Here is a 20907-nt window from a genome sequence, read left to right as displayed (position 1 = left end):
ACCAATAGCCATAATGGACAAAAATATGAGAATAACATCCAGGTTAACAAAATACAGTTTAAGTAGGCCTAGTAAAGCTAGAGTTGGTAGTCTTCTTCAAAAACATTTTGTTGGTTATATTTGTTGAAATACTCCCCCGACAGCAGTCAATAAATCAAATGCTCTGAAAAAGCAAGAACTACGGTATCTGTGGCTGTCAAAGGACTGTAATAAGCTGACTACATACCTGTCTACCTGGCTGCGTGCACTCTGCCCGAGCACTCATTGCGCATCATTTTGGGGGAGTGGCTTTGGAGGGAGGCCTGACGTGACAGGCTGTCAGTGTTGCCGACTTGGCGACTTTCTCTCGAGCTATTGCTGCTAGCTACTTTCATTGGAAAAGTACTGGGCTGGGTTTTTTGGTTGGATCATTTTTAAAAATCTAGCTTAGTCTTGCTAGTTTCTTAAGGTTACCAACCCCAGCTTTAAGCAAATAAAAAAAGTTAAGAGGGCTGAAAAAACTGATTTGATTGAAAGTCTTTCAGTAGCCTATCATATAAGCATGACAGCATTGACAACTCCATCAGAGACACAGAGGTTGAAACAGTAGGCTACGTCAGGGAAGGGAAAAGGGCACCCATTGCGTGTTAACAGAACAGCCTCCTGTGTATCCACTTTGTGTTGACGGGAAAATGATAGATTTCATTTGGTTTACGCACAGCCTTTAATTTAAGCTTTGAGTAATGACTTGGCTTTTGCCCTCTTACTCATATCATCAGAGTCCTGTTGTGTATATACTGGCCTCTGATCCAAGGTGCTCGGTTTGGGTCACAGCATTCGTCTCATAACCTGAGTCTGCTATGACACTCAAGCTGAGTGTATCATCAGCGGGCTGTCCAATTCAGCCAGCTCCGCCCATATTTCCAGTCCAGGGACAAGAAACACACACATGAATTCACCTCTGTGTGCGTAGTGTGTGTGTGTGTGTGTGTGCGTGTAATTGCTCAGAATACCACAGGGTTTAGGTTTCAGCTCCATAACGAGTTGGAGGCAGGCCTTGGAGCCGAGGAACAGCGCTGGTCCAGTTTCAGCTCTGTTTCATCAGGCAGCAGGAGTGTTGTCCTGCCGCGGGCAATATGAGAGTGATGCAATGAGTTCCCATGACAGGTGGGGTTGGATACCAAAAAATAACACTATTTAGTATGTTGACATGCATTAATTCAAATGTGAAAAAGTTCAAAAGAGCTCTGACAAATGCATTACTAGAGAGAGAATATTACACTAGTTGAACTTTCTGATGAAAAGTCAGCTGGGATAAAACAAGTGATCATAGTTTGTAGTCTTTTTGATGTTTGTGTTACATCACCATGAGAGCCAGTATTAAGTTTTAGAAATGTCCTTCCCCGTTTTATGTAACATATAGAAACATTCTAGTAATACTAAACCCTGACTGTAGACATACAAATTTCTCAACTTTGCTTTACTTCACTATGTTGTTCTTATGTGTTATATGATCTGGGGAATAGAATTTGAGGACAATTAGTAGAAACAGGAACACAGACATTTCTAAAGTAGCAAAACAAAGATAAGTGCAGGCACAATAATAGATAATAGTTTAAGAATTGTTGTGAGAACAATCAGTTGCATACGCCTATAAGATATACAAATGTGAGAATTGACCTGGGATTTGGTGTGGTCAGTGTTACATGATGGATGACTTCTGAGCTGCAAAACATAATGTGAATGAGATCTTTTGGCAAAATAGATGAAAGGGCGTTAGAACATGAAAGCAGGATGGAAATAAATCTAGCTCCTAATGTGGTGCTAATTTGAACAAACAAATGTACGAATGGAATAAAGCTGATCGGAGAACTTCATGTGAAGCAACTGAAAGGTTTCTTTATGGATCCCATTGTGTTTTATTTCAAAGTCTTGTCTTTTGTCTTCATCTGTGCTGGAAAAGCTTCAGCAAGAGCATTAAACCTGCAGTAGGCAGAATGTTTTGGCATCATTGGGTAAAAATTCCATAATAACCTTTCAGCATATTGTAATTCAAGTGATCTGAGAGATAACTAGACTTCTGCGCCTCCTCATGGCTCTGTTTTCAGGCTTGAAATAATCTAACCTGTGACAGGAGACTTTGGCCAATCACAGGTCATTTCAGAGAGAGAGAGCGTTCTTATTGGCTGTTCAGTCAACGGAGGCAACTGTCAATCACTCACAATCTCTGATCAAACAGTCAAACTAGGCAGCGCTGATCAAATATGAATTAATATTCTGTTACTGTAATGCCTATTTGTCTCTTCAAAGGTTTTCAGAAACATCTTGTAGTGCTCCGGCTGGTGGGCGGTGCTTGGTATTTCCTCAACTGATCTCAACATGGCTGCCGGGCCACAAACTTTCTCACAACATTTTATGTGAGAAATAGACATTACAGTAACAGAATATTGATTCATATTTGATCAGCGCTGCCTAGTTTGACCAATTGATCGGAGTTTGCGAGTGATTGACAGCTGCTCAGAGAAGGAAAGGCTCCAGCTCGTCTCTGATTGGTTGTTTTCCTCCGGTCTGTGAAATCTTGCAGATGCCATTAGGAGCACCGGAGGACACAGAGGAACATGATTTTTTTTTCAGATTACCTGTCTCATGCAATACTGTCAGGATATAGTGATCGTTTTATAGAAATAACTTTTTATTTAAACATATTTGCTCAAACCTGCCTACACCAGCTTTAACTGGACAGAAAGAAACGTGTCTTTTGTTTGTTTGTTGTTCATGGCTGCTTTTGGTAGAAATGATGGCATCTGTAAAACCAACACTTGAAATAACTTGTTATGGTATTGTGATCGTGTTACATCATATATGCCTATCAAGTTCTAAATAACACGTAATGGCTATCATTAAGTCAAATGTTGTTCATTTGAGATATGTTTTCTTAAGATTGCGACAATACTGGGACTGAACAGGGCTGTTTGAGGCCCGCATTTGTCCATTTATCCTACTGCCCCTGGGACAATAGGGAGTTTTGAGTTGCAGTTTATACAAGGTATAAGCCAGAGGTTGTAGGTTAGAGGCTTTTGTATTTAGATTTCAGAGGTTTGGGTTGCCAGAAAATACTGCTGAGCCTTCTGAAGTTGCCTAAATCATCAAAACATCAGTGATCAGAGGAGCTTGACTATAAACCCTCGGGGTAGAACACTGGTCACGTCTTGTGCTTTCGCAAATGTCACGTCACTGCCTGCTTGTTAGACATATTGAATTTAAAACTTTGGTTATCTTTGGGACCTTTCACTTGTTATCCAAAATCATACAACCCTGAATATGTCTACAGTATGGATTAACTGCACATAATAACTATTATCATATGATTCCTTTTCATACATTGCCATTATCCTGAGCTGAGAAAGATGTGACAGAGACGACAACGTGTTCACATAAGTACTTTAATCAGGCACTTTTTGCTCAAAACATTTCTCTGGATGAGTCTAGAATATGTGTGTGAACATTTGGAGGAATTTCTCTTCTATGGCACCATAACACGCACAGTTTGGACAAATATGAAACGTAAGTGGCAGGTAACACTGTTCAATACAAAAAAACAAACAAACAAACAACAAGGTACCTTCTATCAAATAGGTAGTGTTCATGTATATTTGGCCATGGTCAAAATAGCATCCTTGTAAATAATTTACCAAGCCTCTCAGCTTCCAAAGTCTACCTATATAATAAATAGAAATACTGCAGAATGTTAGTGTTGCTTAGATAATGTTAGCAAGGGTCTAAAACAAACAGAATACGTTATATATGTACATGTACTGTATATGTACACATTATTTTATTTTGTAAAGGCTGCCAAAAACACAATTATGATCATGAATGTATTCATGGCATAGGCATCTGTGTAAAAGCATTACGTGAATTATGGCTGAACATGTACATGACATGGAAACATTCTCTGGTGGTGTTTGAACATTCATTAAAATATTTTTTTCATACTTCCATCATCATTGGTAAGATTTGTTAGTATTACTTTTAATCCATATAGTATTCTTTATAGTGCTATTGAAAAGTGGGGTCCAATATAACATTCATTACAGTTTGTCAGTAAATATATACAAAAATTCAGGACAAAAATTATTAAAAAAAAAAAAACAGTTGCAAATATCAGTGTCAACAAGGCACTGATTTAGAGCTTAAGTAATGTTTCTTTAATATTTTACCAAGTAGACAAATAACCAAGACCTGTTTACATTCTCTGGAATGATAGGCTACTGCTGTGATTTTACATTTACCATGTAGCTGCTCAATATTCTCCCTTACATGAATTATTTTCACAATGCAAAATGAGAGCAGTAAGGCTCGTTGTGAGGAATTAAAGCCAGGGCACCTGAAGGACAAGATCGTTGGATGTCAAGTTCTATTTTCCTTTGCAGAGAACGAAGGGACGTGGTGTTGAGGACTAAGACAACGCTTCAGCATTTCACATTCATGGTTACCTTTTTGATGTGAGATCAAACACAGGATCCGTAGAAAATCTGATCACACAATAGTCTATTCTGACTGATGTTTCATTTGTTCAAGCAAGGATGTGTCTTCCTCCATAAATATTTACAATAATCTGTTACAAAAATCCCAATTCATAAAGCATTGATGAAGAGCTTCATTTAAAACCACAAGGTTAAGAATTACAAGAGATAAAACCAGCTTACAGTACAAACAAGTATACAGTACAAACTACAAATATACAAATATAGAAATATATTCTGAGGTTTTAGCAACCTTTTGACACTTTAATGCCATTTCTCGTCAGAAACCACATGTAAATATAAAAATATAGACAATGCTTTTGTACAAAATATTGACATCATGTATGAATCTCCATTCGGATGTGCAAATTAACACTGATCAACAGAAGAATGAGGAGTTTCTTTCACAAAAACACAAGAAAAGGCATAGTCCATTTTGGCCTGTTAGTCATGTAGTTTAGTTTTTCTTCTGTAAGCACCACAACTTCAGCTATTTGGACTTCTTAGTTTAACGCATTGACTCATTTCAGGTTGCAGCCCCTGTGGTCAGACATACAGTAGAACAAGTCTGGGACAGCAATGACTCAGTTTTAATTCCCCCTGAAGAATTTAAATCCTCAGCTCTGCCTCCTCGATGTGTTCTAGATGGTGTTCAGTTGTGCTGATCATTGATGCAGAGGGGCCCTGTGAGACACTGAAGGGTGTGATTGCAGGAGAACGTGCTGCCAGCGGTGAGAGAGAGGGGGAGAAACTTGGCGACATGGCGACGGAGGAGATGGATCCCTCTGCGCTGATGGGAGATCTCCGTAAAGAAGCCAAGTGGGGGAACGTCCTCCCTACGACGGGCTTCGGAGGGACAGTTTTGGCCCCGGGGTGGGCCACCGAGGTTATGAGAGGCGGGGGGTCGATTCTTGACTCTGCCTTTGCTTTGTGATGAAACGACCTGCGGGGATGAGGAGGAGCCGTCTCATCTTTTAAACGTGCTATTTCAGTAAAAACATTAGCTAAAGGTTGGAACTGGGGACACCAGTTGAGCAGGTAGTCCCAGTTATAGCTGCCCCTCAGCTCCTCATCACTGGCCACGATGGCTGTCAGGGAGCCATCTACAGCAGGCTTCCCATCCTGTGGGAAAGTATAATCTTTAGGGTGGGAGATGCTGAGTCCCCGTCCCACACCCACATACCCACCACCCTCGTCCCTGTAGACTGGCACCTGGCCAGCTAATAAAGTACCATTCAGACTGCCCAGTTTCTTCCCTTTGAACCAATCTATGGAAGGCTCACAGGACACATCTGACAGCTGATCCGCATCCTGCTGGATTCCAGAGTCCGGACCTCGGGCGGAAATGCGCTCCTGCATGGACGAGGAGATACTTGACACTCGAGGGTATTCATTGATCATTCTGATCTCATCGTCCTCTGCTGCCTCTGCCTCCGCAGAGCCACGCCCACTGGAGTGGGATGGATCCAGGGATCCTCCACGAGTGTATGGCCCCCCACCGCCGCCACTCTGATCTGCCGTGTATCCAGGAAGGGCCTGATGGTAAATCATTTCATTCGCTGCTATCTTTGTTTCCTCAAACTTGTGCAGCATGGTGCCCGACGCTGGCGTTCGTCCGTGTGCCTTTTGCTCCTTCTTCTTGCGTCTCAATTTAACACAACAGAGCGCCACAGCAATTATCATCAGTATGACTATGGTCCCAAGAGAAACTGCAATGACGCTGACAAGCAGCATATTCATGTCTGAGGTGAGACCAAAAGATGTATGGGTCACATCTACGCTAACTTTGGCCACTGCTACGCGGGACGTCTCCAGAGGGCTGTGAGCAGTCACGTCCAGGGTCATCAGACGCACCTCTCTTTTAGAGCGGCTCACGTGTCTAGTGTAGCTGTCCATCTTTAGGGAAATTGCTCCTGTTGATTTATTGACTTCAAAATAAGGCGAACCGTCTGCTAGAGAGTAGAGAACGATGCCATCCACGCCTCCGTCCTCATCTCTCGCTTGCACTTTGCCAATGGTCTGACCTTTCTTTGCTCCCTCAGGCACTTCAAATGAGAACTCTGAGGAGGTGAACACAGGATCATATTCATCCTCCCCTGTAACATAAACCTGCACCGTTACAGTGGCAGAATAGTTTCCAGCATCCATGGCAACAGCCACAAAATGGAAGGAGTTTACCCTCTCGAAGTCAAAAGTAGAGCGAGTTCGTACTTCTCCTGAAGTTTGGTTCATGAGGAAGGCCTCTCTTCCCTCTTTAGAGTTGTCCAACATGTAGTACCTCAGCTGTCCAAAAACCCCTCTGTCATGGTCGATTGCATGCAGCATGGTGACTAAGGCGTTCTGGGGTTGGTTCTCCCTGATGCTCGCAGTTATTAGTTTGAGGGGAAAGAAGGGCCGGTTATCGTTGATGTCCTTCACCTCAATACTGACTGGGGCCAAAGCGTAGTGCCCTTGACCGTCAGTAGCCTGGACGACAATCATATGGGACCACTGTCTCTCGCTGTCCAAAGGTCTCTGCAGCCTCAAGGCTCCGGTCCACCGGTCCACCTGGAAAAGGTCCGTCTCGTCCCCTGAGCTTATGGAGTACTGCACCTCTCCATTGGGAGCTGAGTCTGGATCTGTGGCAGATAGATGCAAGATCTCTGTCCCCGCTGCTGCACCCTCACTCAGCACTACACTGTACTCTGCTCGGCTGAAGGCTGGAGGGTTGTCATTGGTATCTGTAACGCTGATGAGGATGGGCACGCTGGAGCTGCGCTGAGGGATCCCTCGATCCGATACAACAACAGTCAGGTTATAACTTGGCACTGCTTCAAAGTCCAGCTCCTCCACCAGGATCAGGCTGCCGACCGTCTGGAAGCCCTGCCCCTCCAAGAAACGCACGCTGCTCTCAATCTGGAACGTGTTACCTGAGTTGCCGCTGGCGATGGCAAAATCAAAACCACAGTTGTCCCGGGACAGGTCGCCGTCCACAGCTTCTAAGGTCAGAACAGTTGATCCAGGAAGCCCATCTTCACACACGGTGGCTCTGTACTCTGACTGGTGGAAGATGGGGGCGTTGTCATTGACGTCTGACACTTGTACCTGGACAGTGGCAATGGATGAAAGGGATGGAGTGCCCTGGTCCCGCACCTCAATCACCACCAGGATGGAGGGATTCTTAAAATCAAACTCTGTTTTTTGGTTGACAAACAGAGTACCTGTAAGATTACAAAGAAAACGGTCACAAAAAGAGCAGTTCATTACACAGGATGATTTGCTATTAAATAAATAACTATGACATTCACATAAATAATTAAATTGCAATTACATTATGTAAACACTGTAGCAGGTTTGGGCACATGCGGTTGAATAGAGCATTATTTGAGGCAAAGGGATTGCATTTTAGAATAGGAAACAGAAAAGCTTGAGGCAAAAGGAGTCCTCTTTTATAATACGCTTATTTTTAGATGCTATCTCAAACAAAACATCTGAGGCAAATAACATTCAATTTGACTTTGAATGACTTTTAATGAACAAAATGATTAAATATTTTTGCAATGCCTGTTGCAAATATGTCCAAACCCCAAATGTGCATCCAAGGAGAGCCTTAGAGGATAACATTTTTATGAAGGGTAATTACGAGGAGCTCTGGTTAGAAAACAGTTATGAATAACCATAACTGTGCACACAGTAACCTTACCGTTGCTTGGGTCAATGTAGAAGACGCCCCTGGTTGATGACATTACTCTGTAGGTAATCTTCCCGTTCTCCCCGGAGTCACGGTCAGTGGCTGTTACTGTGATGACTGCACTGCCTGCTGGGAGGTGCTCTGATACAGTCACCTAATGAGAAACACACAATACAGACATATTAGGGCTGCCAGAGTTAACGCGATAATAACGCATTAACACAAATTTCTTTAACGCATTAACGCAAAAAATCTTTTGGCGGTTGTAGCAGGCTCAGTTTTGAAGCTAGAGTGAAGAAACATCATATGAAACTAGAATACCTAAGGAATCCATTGGTACCAACCACGTCATAATAGTTTGTCGCGAAAGAGGTTAAATAACTTTCCAAACTAACGCTAAATTTTGGCAAGGAAAAACTGTCATGGCCATTTTTCAAAGGGGTCTCTTGACCTCTGACCTCAAGATATGTGAATGAAAATGGGTTCTACGGGGTACCCACAAGTCTCCCCTTTACAGACATGCCCACGTTATGATAATCACATGCAGTTTGGGGCAAGTCATAGTCAAGTCAGCACACTGACACACTGACAGCTGTTGTTGCCTGTTGGGCTGCAGTTTGCCATGTTATGATTTGAGCATATTTTTATGCTAAATGCAGTACCTGTGAGGGTTTCTGGACAATATTTGTCATTGTTTTGTGTTGTTAATTGATTTCCAGTAATAAATATATACATCCATTTGCATAAAGCAGCATATTTGCCCACTCCCATGTTGATAAGAGTATTAAATACTTGACAAATCTCCTGTTAAGGTACATTTTGAACAGATAATGTGCAATTCATTTGCGATTAATAATGATTAACTATGGACAATCATGCGATTAATCACAATTTAATATTTTAATCGATTGACAGCCCTAAGATATATCCATTACAGATACTTCAGCAATTTAATAAAGTTGCTAATACTCGGTAAGGTAGCGGTATATGCAGGTGTGAAGACAGGTGTGTGAATGTAGCTGCACCTGATACAAGTCTTGAGTAAAGGTGGGGGCATTGTCGTTCACATCATCCACCAGCACAGTGATGTTGGCCTCGCTTTGATGTTTAGAGTCGGACGAGCGGACGGTCAGAGTGTACCACGTCCTCTCCTCATAGTCCAGCAGGCCGGTCAGAGACACCCCTCCTCCATAACGATGGATCCCAAACATGCCTTGGGTATTTGTGTCCAGGTGTAGTGTGTAGGAGAGGGCTGGCCCTGAGTCAACGTCATTTCCTGTTACTTGGGTGATAACTGTGCCAATCAGAGTATCTGTATGATAGTAAGGAAGAAGAAGACATTTAGGTTGCAGCTGAAATGAAGCACAGAGATTCTAAGCAAACAAAAAAAAAAATGTTATTAAGAAATATCCTGTTCTGGAAAGCCTTGATCTAATAGACAGGAAATGAACAGGGGAACTTGGCAATAGCTAGTTTCATAATGGGGTCAGACTTTTCTCACCGAGCCCCACTGAGTGAGCTGCCAGGGAGTGTGATGTGGGGCTTTATGATAAGATCATTGGACTAACTTCCACTGTGAAGCCGACTCACCCTCAGGCACCCGGATCTCCCGATGCAGGGGAATCATGGGACTGTTGTCGTTGAGGTCGATGATGATCACAGTGAGGGTGGCAGAGCCAGCCAGCCGTGGGGTTCCCCGGTCGGTTGCTGTGACAACAAGCCTGGTGCCACATAATGAATGTCAGTGTCTGAACTTTTAACTTTTATGAACTTGGTTGTGTAATGTTTCACCCCCTCCAAAGATCAGCCTCTTTTTGTTTCAGAGTAAGCATTAGAAGACCTTTTTTTATTCATTTACTCATTATAGTAAATAGTTCTCACTTGTTTTCATATCTGGAATTCATCTTAATCTTATTCATATTAAAAGAGATTGAAAAACAAATGTTAAAAAATCAATAAAACAAAAGGTGTTCAAATTTGTTTTTAAAATACTATCTGCAGGGCAAACATGATTTTTTTAATAACTTTAACAGGCTCTGGTGCTCTGGTGCATGACCATCAGCTCATTTACATTTTCTCCCAATTTTTCTCTTTTCTTTCTTAACTGAAACCATTTTCTGAGCAGCCCTTGTTAAAAGAAAACCTAATGTAATGCAGAAAAAATAACTAATCTACTCATTTTTTATAAATCTTTTAGATTTTTTAATGGAAATAGAGTATGCACAAAACCTGGTCTTTACCATTCAAACCAATTACAAAGTTATTTGAGAGGGAATGGACATTATCACAGTAACAAACATTAAACATGCTTGTGTCAATGTCAGAGATGAGCTGAGGGGAACCACATGGCAGGATGTGATAACAGACAAAGAGAAACTCACTTTGTTTGCGTCCAGATCTCCCTGTCCATTATGGCTGCAGTGGTGATGCTGCCGGTCAGTGGGTCTATCTTAAACAAGCCACTCATGGATGATGACCTGATAGAGTAGGTCACCTGACCGTTTTGTCCCTGGTCCAGGTCATCTGCAGCAACCTGAGGAAATGACAAATCCATTTTGGGAATGAAAATAAAGAAATATCTGCAACAGCTGTTTCAGTGTAACATGAACTAGTGAGCAAAATTGGACTTGGAAGTCAAGAGTTAATAAAAAAATGGGCTATATGAACCTGGCTTCATGGCACAAATGATTCTATAGTATATTCAGTTGGGACACTGAGAACACATGCAGAGTCATTTCTCTACACTGCTGAAACTATCCAGATTTCTAAAGCTGGAGTTATTTTTTTTATACAACTTCACACTTTAAAAACAGCCAACCATAAGAAGAGTGTGGGGGACAGGCTACTGCACCTGAATGATGGGGGAATCGTAGCCCTGTGCCTCTCTAATGTAGGCTACATAGTTCTGGAGTTGGAAGCGTGGCAAGTTGTCATTGACATCCTGCAGGATTAAGTTGACAGCCATGTAGGAGCTGGAGGATGCCGTCTCAGCTTTCACCACAAGGCGGAGTTTCGGGGTCTCCTCGTAATCCAGTTCTTCATTTTTCTGGACCCATATTTCACCTAATTCGCAAAAATAACAATGAGTCACGCTGTGGATTTAGAAAACATTGTTTTAAAGTGTACGCTGTCATTTGTGCTCTCACCAGTAATGGCGTTTATTCCAAAAGACTGCATTCTGTTTCCACTGAAAATACTGTAGCTGATACCAGTTTGAGAGCCATCGGGGTACTGGGCCTGAGTCTGTGTTACCACTGTGCCTATAAAGTGAAAAACACATTTGGTTGAAACATTTTCCTTCTATTTATTATTTCCACAAATTCCAAAGTACAAAGATTGAAATGTAATATCCAAACCTTTAGCAGAGTTCTCCTGCAGACTGACGTCTCGAGCCGTGCGAGAGAAGCGAATCCCCCTGTAGCTCTGCTCCCTGATATAAATGATAACCACCCCCAGGGAAGATTGAGCTGGGTTGCCCTGGTCCATGGCCTGAACTATCAAAGTCCTCTGGCTTTGGGTCAGAGTCTGCAGCTTCTCCGTGGCCTGGATGTCTCCTGTCAGTGAGTTGATGGTGAAGCCCCTCACAGGGTTGGCGAAACGATAAAACACAGAGCCATTAGCCCCAAAGTCCTTGTCCTCCGCCCTCATGGTGGCCAGCACTCGGCGGCTGGACACGCTGCTGGCGGAGATGTTCACAATGAGCGGGTCCAGAATGAAGAAGGGCGCGTTGTCGTTCACATCCTGAATGTAGACCGTCACCTGAGCGGTGGAGTTACGTGGGTTTGCGGGGGAGGAGTCAGTGGCACACACGTCAAAGGTGTAAGAGGCGGTTCTCTCTCGGTCTAGGGGTGCTGCTGTGATGATGCGACCCGTGTTCTGGTCTATGATGAACATGCTCTGGGAGCCACGGCTCAAGAAGTACATCACCTGGCTGTTGGGGCCCTGGTCCAGATCAGTGGCTTTCACCTCCAGGACCAGCGAGCCGATGGGAACATCTTCTGAAACGTCTGCAGTGTAGCTGCTGCTCTGAAACTGGGGGCTGTGATCGTTGATGTCCATAACAGTCACCTCCACGGTGGCAGTGCTGCTGAGTGGAGGGTAGCCCTGGTCCTGAGCTGTGACTGTTAGCGTGTATCCAGCTCTTTTCTCACGATCCAGAGGCCTCGAGGTGGATAGAACACCTGACTGTCTGTCTAAGCGGAAGTCTCCTGATGGATCTCCAGCTGCAAGGAGAGCAATGTGGTTATAAAAATGCAAATCATGGGAGCGGTTGAGCTGATTATTTAGTAACTGAATGGTACAACAAAACAAATCACCTGTAATTCTGTAGTTCATCTCCCCACTATCTCCTGCATCCTGGTCAGTGGCTCTCAGGGTGAACAGAGGCAATGCCTCCAGGTTTTCAGGCACTTCTATGGTGTAGTAGAGTCGTCCAAAGGAAGGGGCGTTGTCATTCTCATCAAGCACTCTGATCCTCACTGTGGCTTTGGCATAGTTGGGCGGAAGGCCTTCATCCTTTGCATAAACTGTCAAAAACACAATAGCATTAATGGTATGGTAATATGTATCTCAAAGAAGTCATCTGAGGGCATGTTTCATCTGTGATGGTGTAGGACAGTGAGAGGGCAGTACCTGTCAAGGAGTAGTACTCCTGGAGCTCCCTGTCCAGCGCCTTAGTGGTCGTTATTACACCTGTCACTGGGTTGATGCTGAAACCCTCCTCTGAGATACCACCATATGTCACCTGTCCATTGGTTCCTACAGAGAAACACACAGTAACGTTGCTTTAAAGGAATAGTATGCAACATTTCGGGGATCTATTAGCAGAAATGGAATATAATCTTCATAACTATGTTTTCATTAGTGTATAATCACCTGAAACTAAGACTTGTTGTGTTTTTGTTAGCTTTGAATGAGCCCTTCATATCTACATAGGGAGAGGGTCTTCTTCATGGAATCCGCTGTGTTGCACCGCCATGTTTCTACAGTAGCCCAGAACGGACAAACCAAGCACTGGCTCTAGTGAGAGGCTTTCACATTTTTACGTTACCTGAAGGCCACCGTAGTTTTCCAACAAACTGCGGTAACGTGAGCCACAGAGTGCAAAACCGTGGTTCCTGTCAGCCGCCGTCTGACTTCTGTTGCTAGTAAAGTAGTGTCATTATGGTAACTGTGCACTCAGTGGCTCATGTTACTGCAGTCTTGGGAAGGGAGGAGTGAGTACTCAGTTGGTTGCAATCTGCAAACACACCACTAGATGCCACAAAATCCTACACACTGTACCTTTAATTTAAAAATGGATTGTCAAGCTACAAAGTGTCACCAACGCTTAGAAAGTTAATTCCTATGAACTGTAAATAAATTATATTACATAAATAAATTAGATGGTATTTGGATTTCTCTTGTTCATAGCTTGTATACTTATTTGTTCGTCTGTCATCAGTTTTGCTGCCTAAGCATTGTTGTTGGCAGTGACGGCTCTCCCTCAGGTGTCTGGATGCCAGATTGCGTGCTAACAGAAAGCAGCCTGGCAACCTCACCTGTTTACTTCACTAATTGCTTTTGGAGAGAAAGTTTATAATCCTTCTGTTTTATGTGCTTCTGACTAAGTCCGAGGGAATGCATCCCCACCCCCACCCTACCGAGTCCTCAATTAAAAACAACTGTTAATGTCTGTCACGTGAACACAAACTTAGCACATGAGGTCTGAGAAGAATCACAGGCATTTTTTCCCATCTTAATTGCTGAAGCAGCACAATTGCCAATATCCATTTTAAGAAGTCAACACACATACATTTAGGTAATTAGCAGTTCACAAGATGTCTAAGTGTCTTGGTTAAAACCAGGCTAAATTTACTTGACATTTTTTTAGACATCTAGGATACATGTATATAATCAGCATCAGCATTTCTATGATTATATTTCAACATATACATTTCACATCATAATATAGTTATTTAAATAATGTTGAAACAATGGTTATATGTAATTTAGATGTCTAAAATATTAACTTTCCAACCACCCTGGTAGTATAAATGACCAAATCAGTGCTCACTGAGAACACACTGTTGATTAAAAAGTAGGATTACATGAGCCAAAGCTAACCGAACCAGTAACTAAGTCAGTGCACATTGTTTGTCTCACCTTGGTCCAGATCAGAGGCGGACACTGTCAACACACTAGTTCCTGGAGGCTGGTTCTCAGAGATCTGGGCTTCGTACTGGCTCTCCTCAAACCAGGGCACCTCATCGTTAACATCAATCACGTGGACACACAGCAGCTGGCTGGACGAGTGCTGGGGTATCCCATGATCCTCTGCGGTTATTGTGAGGTTAAAGACGTCCTGCTCCTCACGGTCCAGAGGTTTGAAAATAGACAGAGAGCCTGTCGAGAGATGAATCAGGGGTGAAATGTGAGGAGAGATTTCCTGTATGTGTGTGTGTGTGGGTGTGCTTTATTATAGCCTGTTTCACAGAGGCAGTTACGCACAACAACTACGGTATGAAAGCATGCTATCAAAGGCAATAAAACATGCCACTTTCCATGGCTGTGTGTAGTCAAGGGATTTAAAAAGCAAGTGTGAAAAGTTGCCGTGTGAGGGCCAAATCAGAGCTAATCTCCTCCACACACACACACAGCCTTGCCTACCTGAGTGCTACCACCACCACTGCTGTAACAGCCCAACAGTCTGGCCACAGTTTACGAGATTTTCCATTGGAGAATGCCGCAGCCATCGAGAAAGAAGCAGTAAACACACGCTCTAGACACGCAACAGCCAGGCCTGCCGTGCTCCGTAGAAATTAGGGGCACCCTTGCCTTTTCATTATCCCGCCCTAAGAGGGTAGAGCTTGCATTGATTCAATTTCAATTTCATGCTTTAAAATGAGCTGCAACTGTTAAAGAAAGGGGGCCAGAGCTGTTTTGGTTTTTAACTTTTTTTTGTTCATGTTTTTGTTTTTTATCTTGCCAGGACTGAGATAACTTCCCCTGAGCCTTTAATCTGGTAGGAGTTACAGGCTGGCATATTTTCACTAAATTTGACTCCTCTGCGATCATGCCGTATCCCTGGTCACTGATAACACATGGGCAGAAAAAAGACAGTGGGAAACAAGAGAAAGTTTTTATTTGGATGTTTTCCATTCCAACATCTTAAGCCTATGTGAGGTTTGTGGCGCAAATTCTTTGGACTGCAGTGTGAGGGTTAGCTGAGGTTACTCAGGCAACAAACACATTTTTCTTGTCCTATATGCAGAAGTCATTTATCAACAATTGATGTGTTAATCCCTGAATGGTGCTGTCTTTTGCAAAGAAGCAATTCACCATATCACCGGTGTGCTCTCCCCTCGCTCCAAAAGTGAAATTAATGACCTCCTTTCTGACAATGAGTGATGAGAATGTGTCTAACTCTGTGACTTTATATATTCCTAATAATAGCCTGATAGTTCCCTCTATTGTGGTTAACTGTGAGTAAAAGTAATGAAAGCAGAGTGTGTAGAGATGATAGGCTACCAGGTCTCCGGTCACTGACCCCCAAAACGGGAGCAAACCAGGTGCTCAGAGGATTAACTCTGTCAGTATTCTAACAAATAACCAGTATGCATGAAAACACTTCAAGATGAGAGCACATACTGGGCTGAAGCAGAAGTGGCATGCATGACAGACGCTGAATGTTTCCATCCCCGAGCTGATCTAGGGGGCATCCCGGTTGGCGACTTGAAGGGGGGGAGGCGGAGCCAACGTTGACACGTGTCTCAAACACCACAACAAAGCCCACGGGACCAAATAGCCCAAGGTCAACTTTGACTAAGTGACAGAGGCTCATGCAAGCACACAAACATATGTGCATGCATACACGCACACACACGCACAGACACACACACACACACACACACACACACACACACACACGTGCGTACACACAAACACGCGTAACTGATCCCTTCTTTAATGGTTCCCAGAAGCCTGAGCAGGAGGTTCTTTGGTCTTTCATGGGAATAGATCCACAATAACAGATGATGGGTTGTGTGTGTGTGTACGCGTGTGTGTGCTTGTGCATGCTTGTGTGTGTGTGTGTGTGTGTGTGTGTGTGTGTGTGTGTGTGTGTGTGTGTGTGTGTTTAATATTTGGCAGGCTGTTCTGTCTGTCTGGCCTCCAACTGAGAGAAATAAGTCATGAAAGGTGAAGCAAGAGTTGTGCGGCACTAAGATTTAAGCAGAATATTACAAGAGTTTGTGTGTGTTTATGTAGCGGGAGGCTTGGTAATTGTGGTGGTGCACGTGGGGAAAGGTAAGTACACATGCAATGCAAAGTAAACTTTATAGGTGTCATAAATGCTTAGAAAGTCCATGAGAAGACCCAAACAGAGGTGAACAGATGCAGATTCGCTTGTCTGCTTAAATTGAACATTTTTAAACACGAGCGAGGGAAAACTAATTCTGAAGTACTTGCATTCCCAACAGGTGCTGGAAATATAAAAACGGAGGACAAGCTGAACATTTTAGTATTATTAAAATAAAGAAACGGCCTAGTGGAAAATAAGTAAACAACTGAAAATCCAAGATTTGAAAACATTTCCCGATAATACCCTGCAAACTGATTGCTGTTTGCGGTGATAAAAATGTCGATATCTGATGCTAACATGTGCTATACTTACAGTATATTGTATATGTATATCCCAGAGAAGAAGTCAAAATGAAACTTTACTAATAACTAATTACTTTAATATCATACTTTTCTTCCAAAAAGGTCTCTCAGATGTACAGTATGACTTACGCAATACCATCACCAGACAGAACATGATTGATTCTGCAATACCCCAATTATGTTCATTAACACAATTTTTTAAATGATCCGATTCCACAATATCAACATTACTTAAAGAGGACCTATAATGCTTTTGTGCTTTTTTCCCTTTCCTTTTGTGTGTCATATAGTTTTTGTGCATGTAAAAGGTCTGCAAAGTTACAAAGCCCAAAGTCCACACCAAAGGGAGTTACTCTCCCCCAAAAAAACTCTGCTCCTGAACTGCCTGAAATGTGTCACTTGAAGTCCCGTCTTTTCTTCCGTAAAGTGGTGATGTCACCAAGTAACACATTTGCATAATACCTGCCTAGCGGCTAGTTTGGTACGCCCTCAAACAAAGCTAGTTAGAGCGGAGCTGGAGCGGAGTCCAAAGAGTTTTGTTCGGTGTACCGATCACAGCAGTGTGGGCCAACAGAGCAGACTGGGCTTTTCGGGAGGGGGCGGGGGGTTTGGAGCTAAACAGAGTGTGAAAAGAGGTGCTGCAGCACAGCCTGTATAATAAAAAAAGTGTTTTTTGAACATTAAAGCATGTAAACTTGTTCTAGTAGTGACCCAAAATAGAAGTATGCACCTGAAAATACGTCAGCATAATAGGTCCTCTCTAATACACTAGCACTGGGCAGGACTTACCAGTGTTGGGGTTGAGGCTGAATGTTCCTCCAGTGTTGCCTGACTGGATGCTGTAGGTCACCCTGCCATTCTCCCCTTGGTCTGCGTCTCTGGCCATGACATACAGCGCCACAAAGCCCACCGGCTGGTCCTCCATCACACTGACAGCTGTTGGCGAGCTGAACACTGGTGCATTGTCGTTCTCATCGGTTACATACACCCTCGCCGTGACAGAACCCCAGCGCCTCTCGCTGGCATCGAGGGCAGAGTCTGTTGCCCTTACAACCAGTATCAGCTTGGAGGTGACCTCGTGGTCCAGCTCCTGGCCCAGGGAGAGGACCCCAGTGGAAGGGTCGAGGGTTAGTAGGCCAGGGGTGTTTGGCCACTGGTGGAGAATGGAGTACTTCAGCTCGCTGTTGGGACCACTGCCATCCTTATCTGTGGCCTGGAACGTATAGAGAGAAGAGCCGGGCTCCATGCTCTCAGAGATCACGATGGTGACGGGGTCTTCGGGGAACAGAGGGGCGTGGTCATTGCTGTCCTCTACGTCAATGTCCAGGTGCACCAGGGTGCTGCTAGGATGGGCCTGAGAGAGGTCATCCACCTCGATCTGCAGGGTGTAGCGGGCATCTCGTTCATAGTCAAGAGGACGAGCCAGATACACGTCTCCGGTGAGACGGTCCACGACAAAGGTCCCATCTCGGTCTGTACCCCCCACCACCGTGTAGGTCACCTCCCCTTGCTCTGGGGTTTCTCTGTCATGAATGCGGACTGAGCCAACGACAGATCCAGGCTTAGCCTCCTCCACAGAGTTGAAGGATATGGAGAATGAATTGGTCTTGGAAGTAGGCCTGTTAGTGCTGAGGACCTGCATCGAAGAGGAACACTGTGTGAGCATTTGAGGACAGAGCAACACAACAGTGCCTATAACGCTTCGTTTAGATGCTTGGTGGAAACTCAAGTTTACAATTTTCAATACAAAGAATGAAAATATTTCATGGATTTTGGGCAAAAGTAAAAACAGATTCTGTCCATTCCACTCTCTTGTACTGTATGTGTTCACTGGGAACAAATGAAACCCATTACAAGGGGTTTTTATAGACTTGAATAACACGCCTGCTGACCTTAATCACACTTAATCTGAAACTCATGTCGCTGCCAGGAAAAATAATAGATGATAAAAGTAACACAATCAGGAGGAAATGGTGAGAGGGTTTGAATTAAGCACTGGGACATATCCCTGTACTGTGTATAGCTTTACACTTCCTTTGATGAGCAGTTCAAGTGTCTTCAAAGACTACAACATTATTACTGCTCTCCATTGTATGAAAAGAGCACCATAAGTAACACATTGTTTTAATAAAACATTAGTAGCTGTAAAGGGGGGACGGAATAGGGGAGGTTTTGCTGATCACATTTTCAGCAGCATTACTGACTGTTTTGCAGGCTGAACGCGTGATCAAGACCCTCAGCAGCGCATCGTACAGAACGGTTCCCACAGTAAGTAGGCACGCAAAAAAATATGCAGCGTTGTGAAATCTTACATGACAAGCTGTAAATTGGTTCCACATTAGATGGAAAAGGAGTGCTCCAGAAATAAATTGGTATAGTCTCATCCTATCATCGATGGATTTAGAAAATCAGTCTGAAAAGATGATTAAAGGAAATTACAGAAATGCGTCAGCGGGCAAGAACAACACTGCACTGTTTAATCCAATTAACTAATAATTATGACTTTCATTTCTTGTTGTTGGAAACTCAACTGGCACTCAATTTGGAGCTGTTTATATGGCAACTCTGTTTTCCTGGAACCTATAAATCTTCGCTCCTTCCAGCGTTCTTCCATTGTGTCTGTTTTCTGTTCTATATTAAATATTAACTGAATTATCTTCAATGCTGTGTTTTACGTGAGTGTACAGCCCTGCTGCTCATTGCAAAAAAGGGCTACTGTGTTAAAAAAGTGTTGAAGTCATTGAGTATGACCTTGATCAGAGCAGTCTACAGCTGGCCCTCATCACAAGCCAGCTGGGAGTATTTGATTCAGACCCACTTTTCCATTTCAGATAGAAATTTCCCTTTTGAAAAGTCACAGGGGAAGAAAAGGGAGGGGATGGGAGGGAGGCTTGTCAGAAGTGAGGTTGATATGTCTGCAGCTAGTCTGAGGGGCCCAGAGACACGGATCCTCTCAGCCCCGAGTCTATTCTTTGATATTAAATAGGTGAGTAGTGAGGGTGTTTGTGCTGGCCGGGCTCCAACCAGAGTCTGACCTGAATGGTGAGGGAGCAGGAGGTGCTGCGAGGGGGCAGTCCTCTGTCAGTAGCTGTCACCGTCAGAGTGTACTCGGCCCGCTCCGAGTGGCTCAGAGGGGATGATGAACGCAACTCCCCAGAGCTTGGGTTCAAAGAGAAACGCTCAGCCCTGGGACCTGGGAGAGAAAGAGAGTCCAATCTTTAACTTGAGACAATATACGTAGGACGTAGCAAAATACACAAACCCAGTGAGTCAGCTATGGCATTTTGTCTGCTTTAAATCAAAGCCTTTTTTAGTGATAGATGTTACTAATCAACACCATGGTGTCATGTTTACAGTATTTACAAACCATACCAATAATGATCTATTTGATTTATTTAGTACTTTTCTAAACACAGTTAGAAAGTGCTTCACACTAAAACAACAAAGTAAAACACACTAAAATAGAGAATACAAGACTGGAAAATGGTTAAAGCAATAAACAACAAAAATTTATCCTAAGGGCCTGTCAAAGTTAACGCAGTAAAAACATGTTAACGCAACTTGTGATCTTTAGGTTGTAGCGGGTTCAGTAATAAAAGTAGAGTATCAGTCAGAGTGACTGGTATCATATGAAACTAGAAAAACCGAAGGAATCCATTGGTACCAACCAAGAACCAAAAGCTGTCACGGCCATTTTCAAAGGGGTTCCTTGACCTCTGACCTCAAGATACATGAATGAAAATGGGTTCTATGGGTACCCACGAGTCTCCCCTTTACAGACATGCCCGCTTTATGATAATCAAATGCAGTTCAGGGCAAGTCATAGTCAAGTCAGCACACTGACACACTGACAGCTGTTGTTGCCTGTTGGGCTGCAGTTTGCCATGTTATGATTTGAGCATATTTTTTATGCTAAATGCAGTACCTGTGAGGGTTTCTGGACAATATTTGTCATTGTTTTGTGTTGTTAATTGATGTCTAGTAACAAATATATACATACATTTGCATAAAGCAGCATATTTGCCCACTCCCATGTTGATAAGAGTATTAAATACTTGACAAATCTCCCTTTAGGGTACATTTTGAACA

At 43.3% G+C, this 20907-nt stretch overlaps 1 protein-coding gene across 1 annotated transcript in view; it reads right to left on the bottom strand.

Moving 5' to 3' along the window:
- Positions 1 to 3403: 3403 nt before the first annotated feature.
- Positions 3404 to 20907, bottom strand: part of LOC119491507 (protocadherin-16-like) — a 90957-nt gene continuing 73453 nt past the window's right edge. Inside the window, 13 exon segments of the mRNA XM_037775646.1 lie at positions 3404 to 7705; positions 8188 to 8329; positions 9201 to 9487; positions 9766 to 9896; positions 10557 to 10708; positions 11027 to 11238; positions 11322 to 11435; positions 11532 to 12398; positions 12492 to 12701; positions 12808 to 12933; positions 14320 to 14559; positions 17608 to 18454; positions 19854 to 20011. Of these exon segments, the coding sequence (XP_037631574.1) occupies positions 5115 to 7705; positions 8188 to 8329; positions 9201 to 9487; positions 9766 to 9896; positions 10557 to 10708; positions 11027 to 11238; positions 11322 to 11435; positions 11532 to 12398; positions 12492 to 12701; positions 12808 to 12933; positions 14320 to 14559; positions 17608 to 18454; positions 19854 to 20011 (6077 nt within the window). The 3' untranslated portion in view covers positions 3404 to 5114.

This window comes from Sebastes umbrosus, chromosome 7, assembly GCF_015220745.1.
Source record: "Sebastes umbrosus isolate fSebUmb1 chromosome 7, fSebUmb1.pri, whole genome shotgun sequence".
NCBI classification, from domain to species: domain Eukaryota; kingdom Metazoa; phylum Chordata; class Actinopteri; order Perciformes; family Sebastidae; genus Sebastes; species Sebastes umbrosus.
The sequence above is the reverse complement of the archived record's forward strand: the minus strand, read 5'-3'. Positions and strand labels throughout refer to the sequence as shown.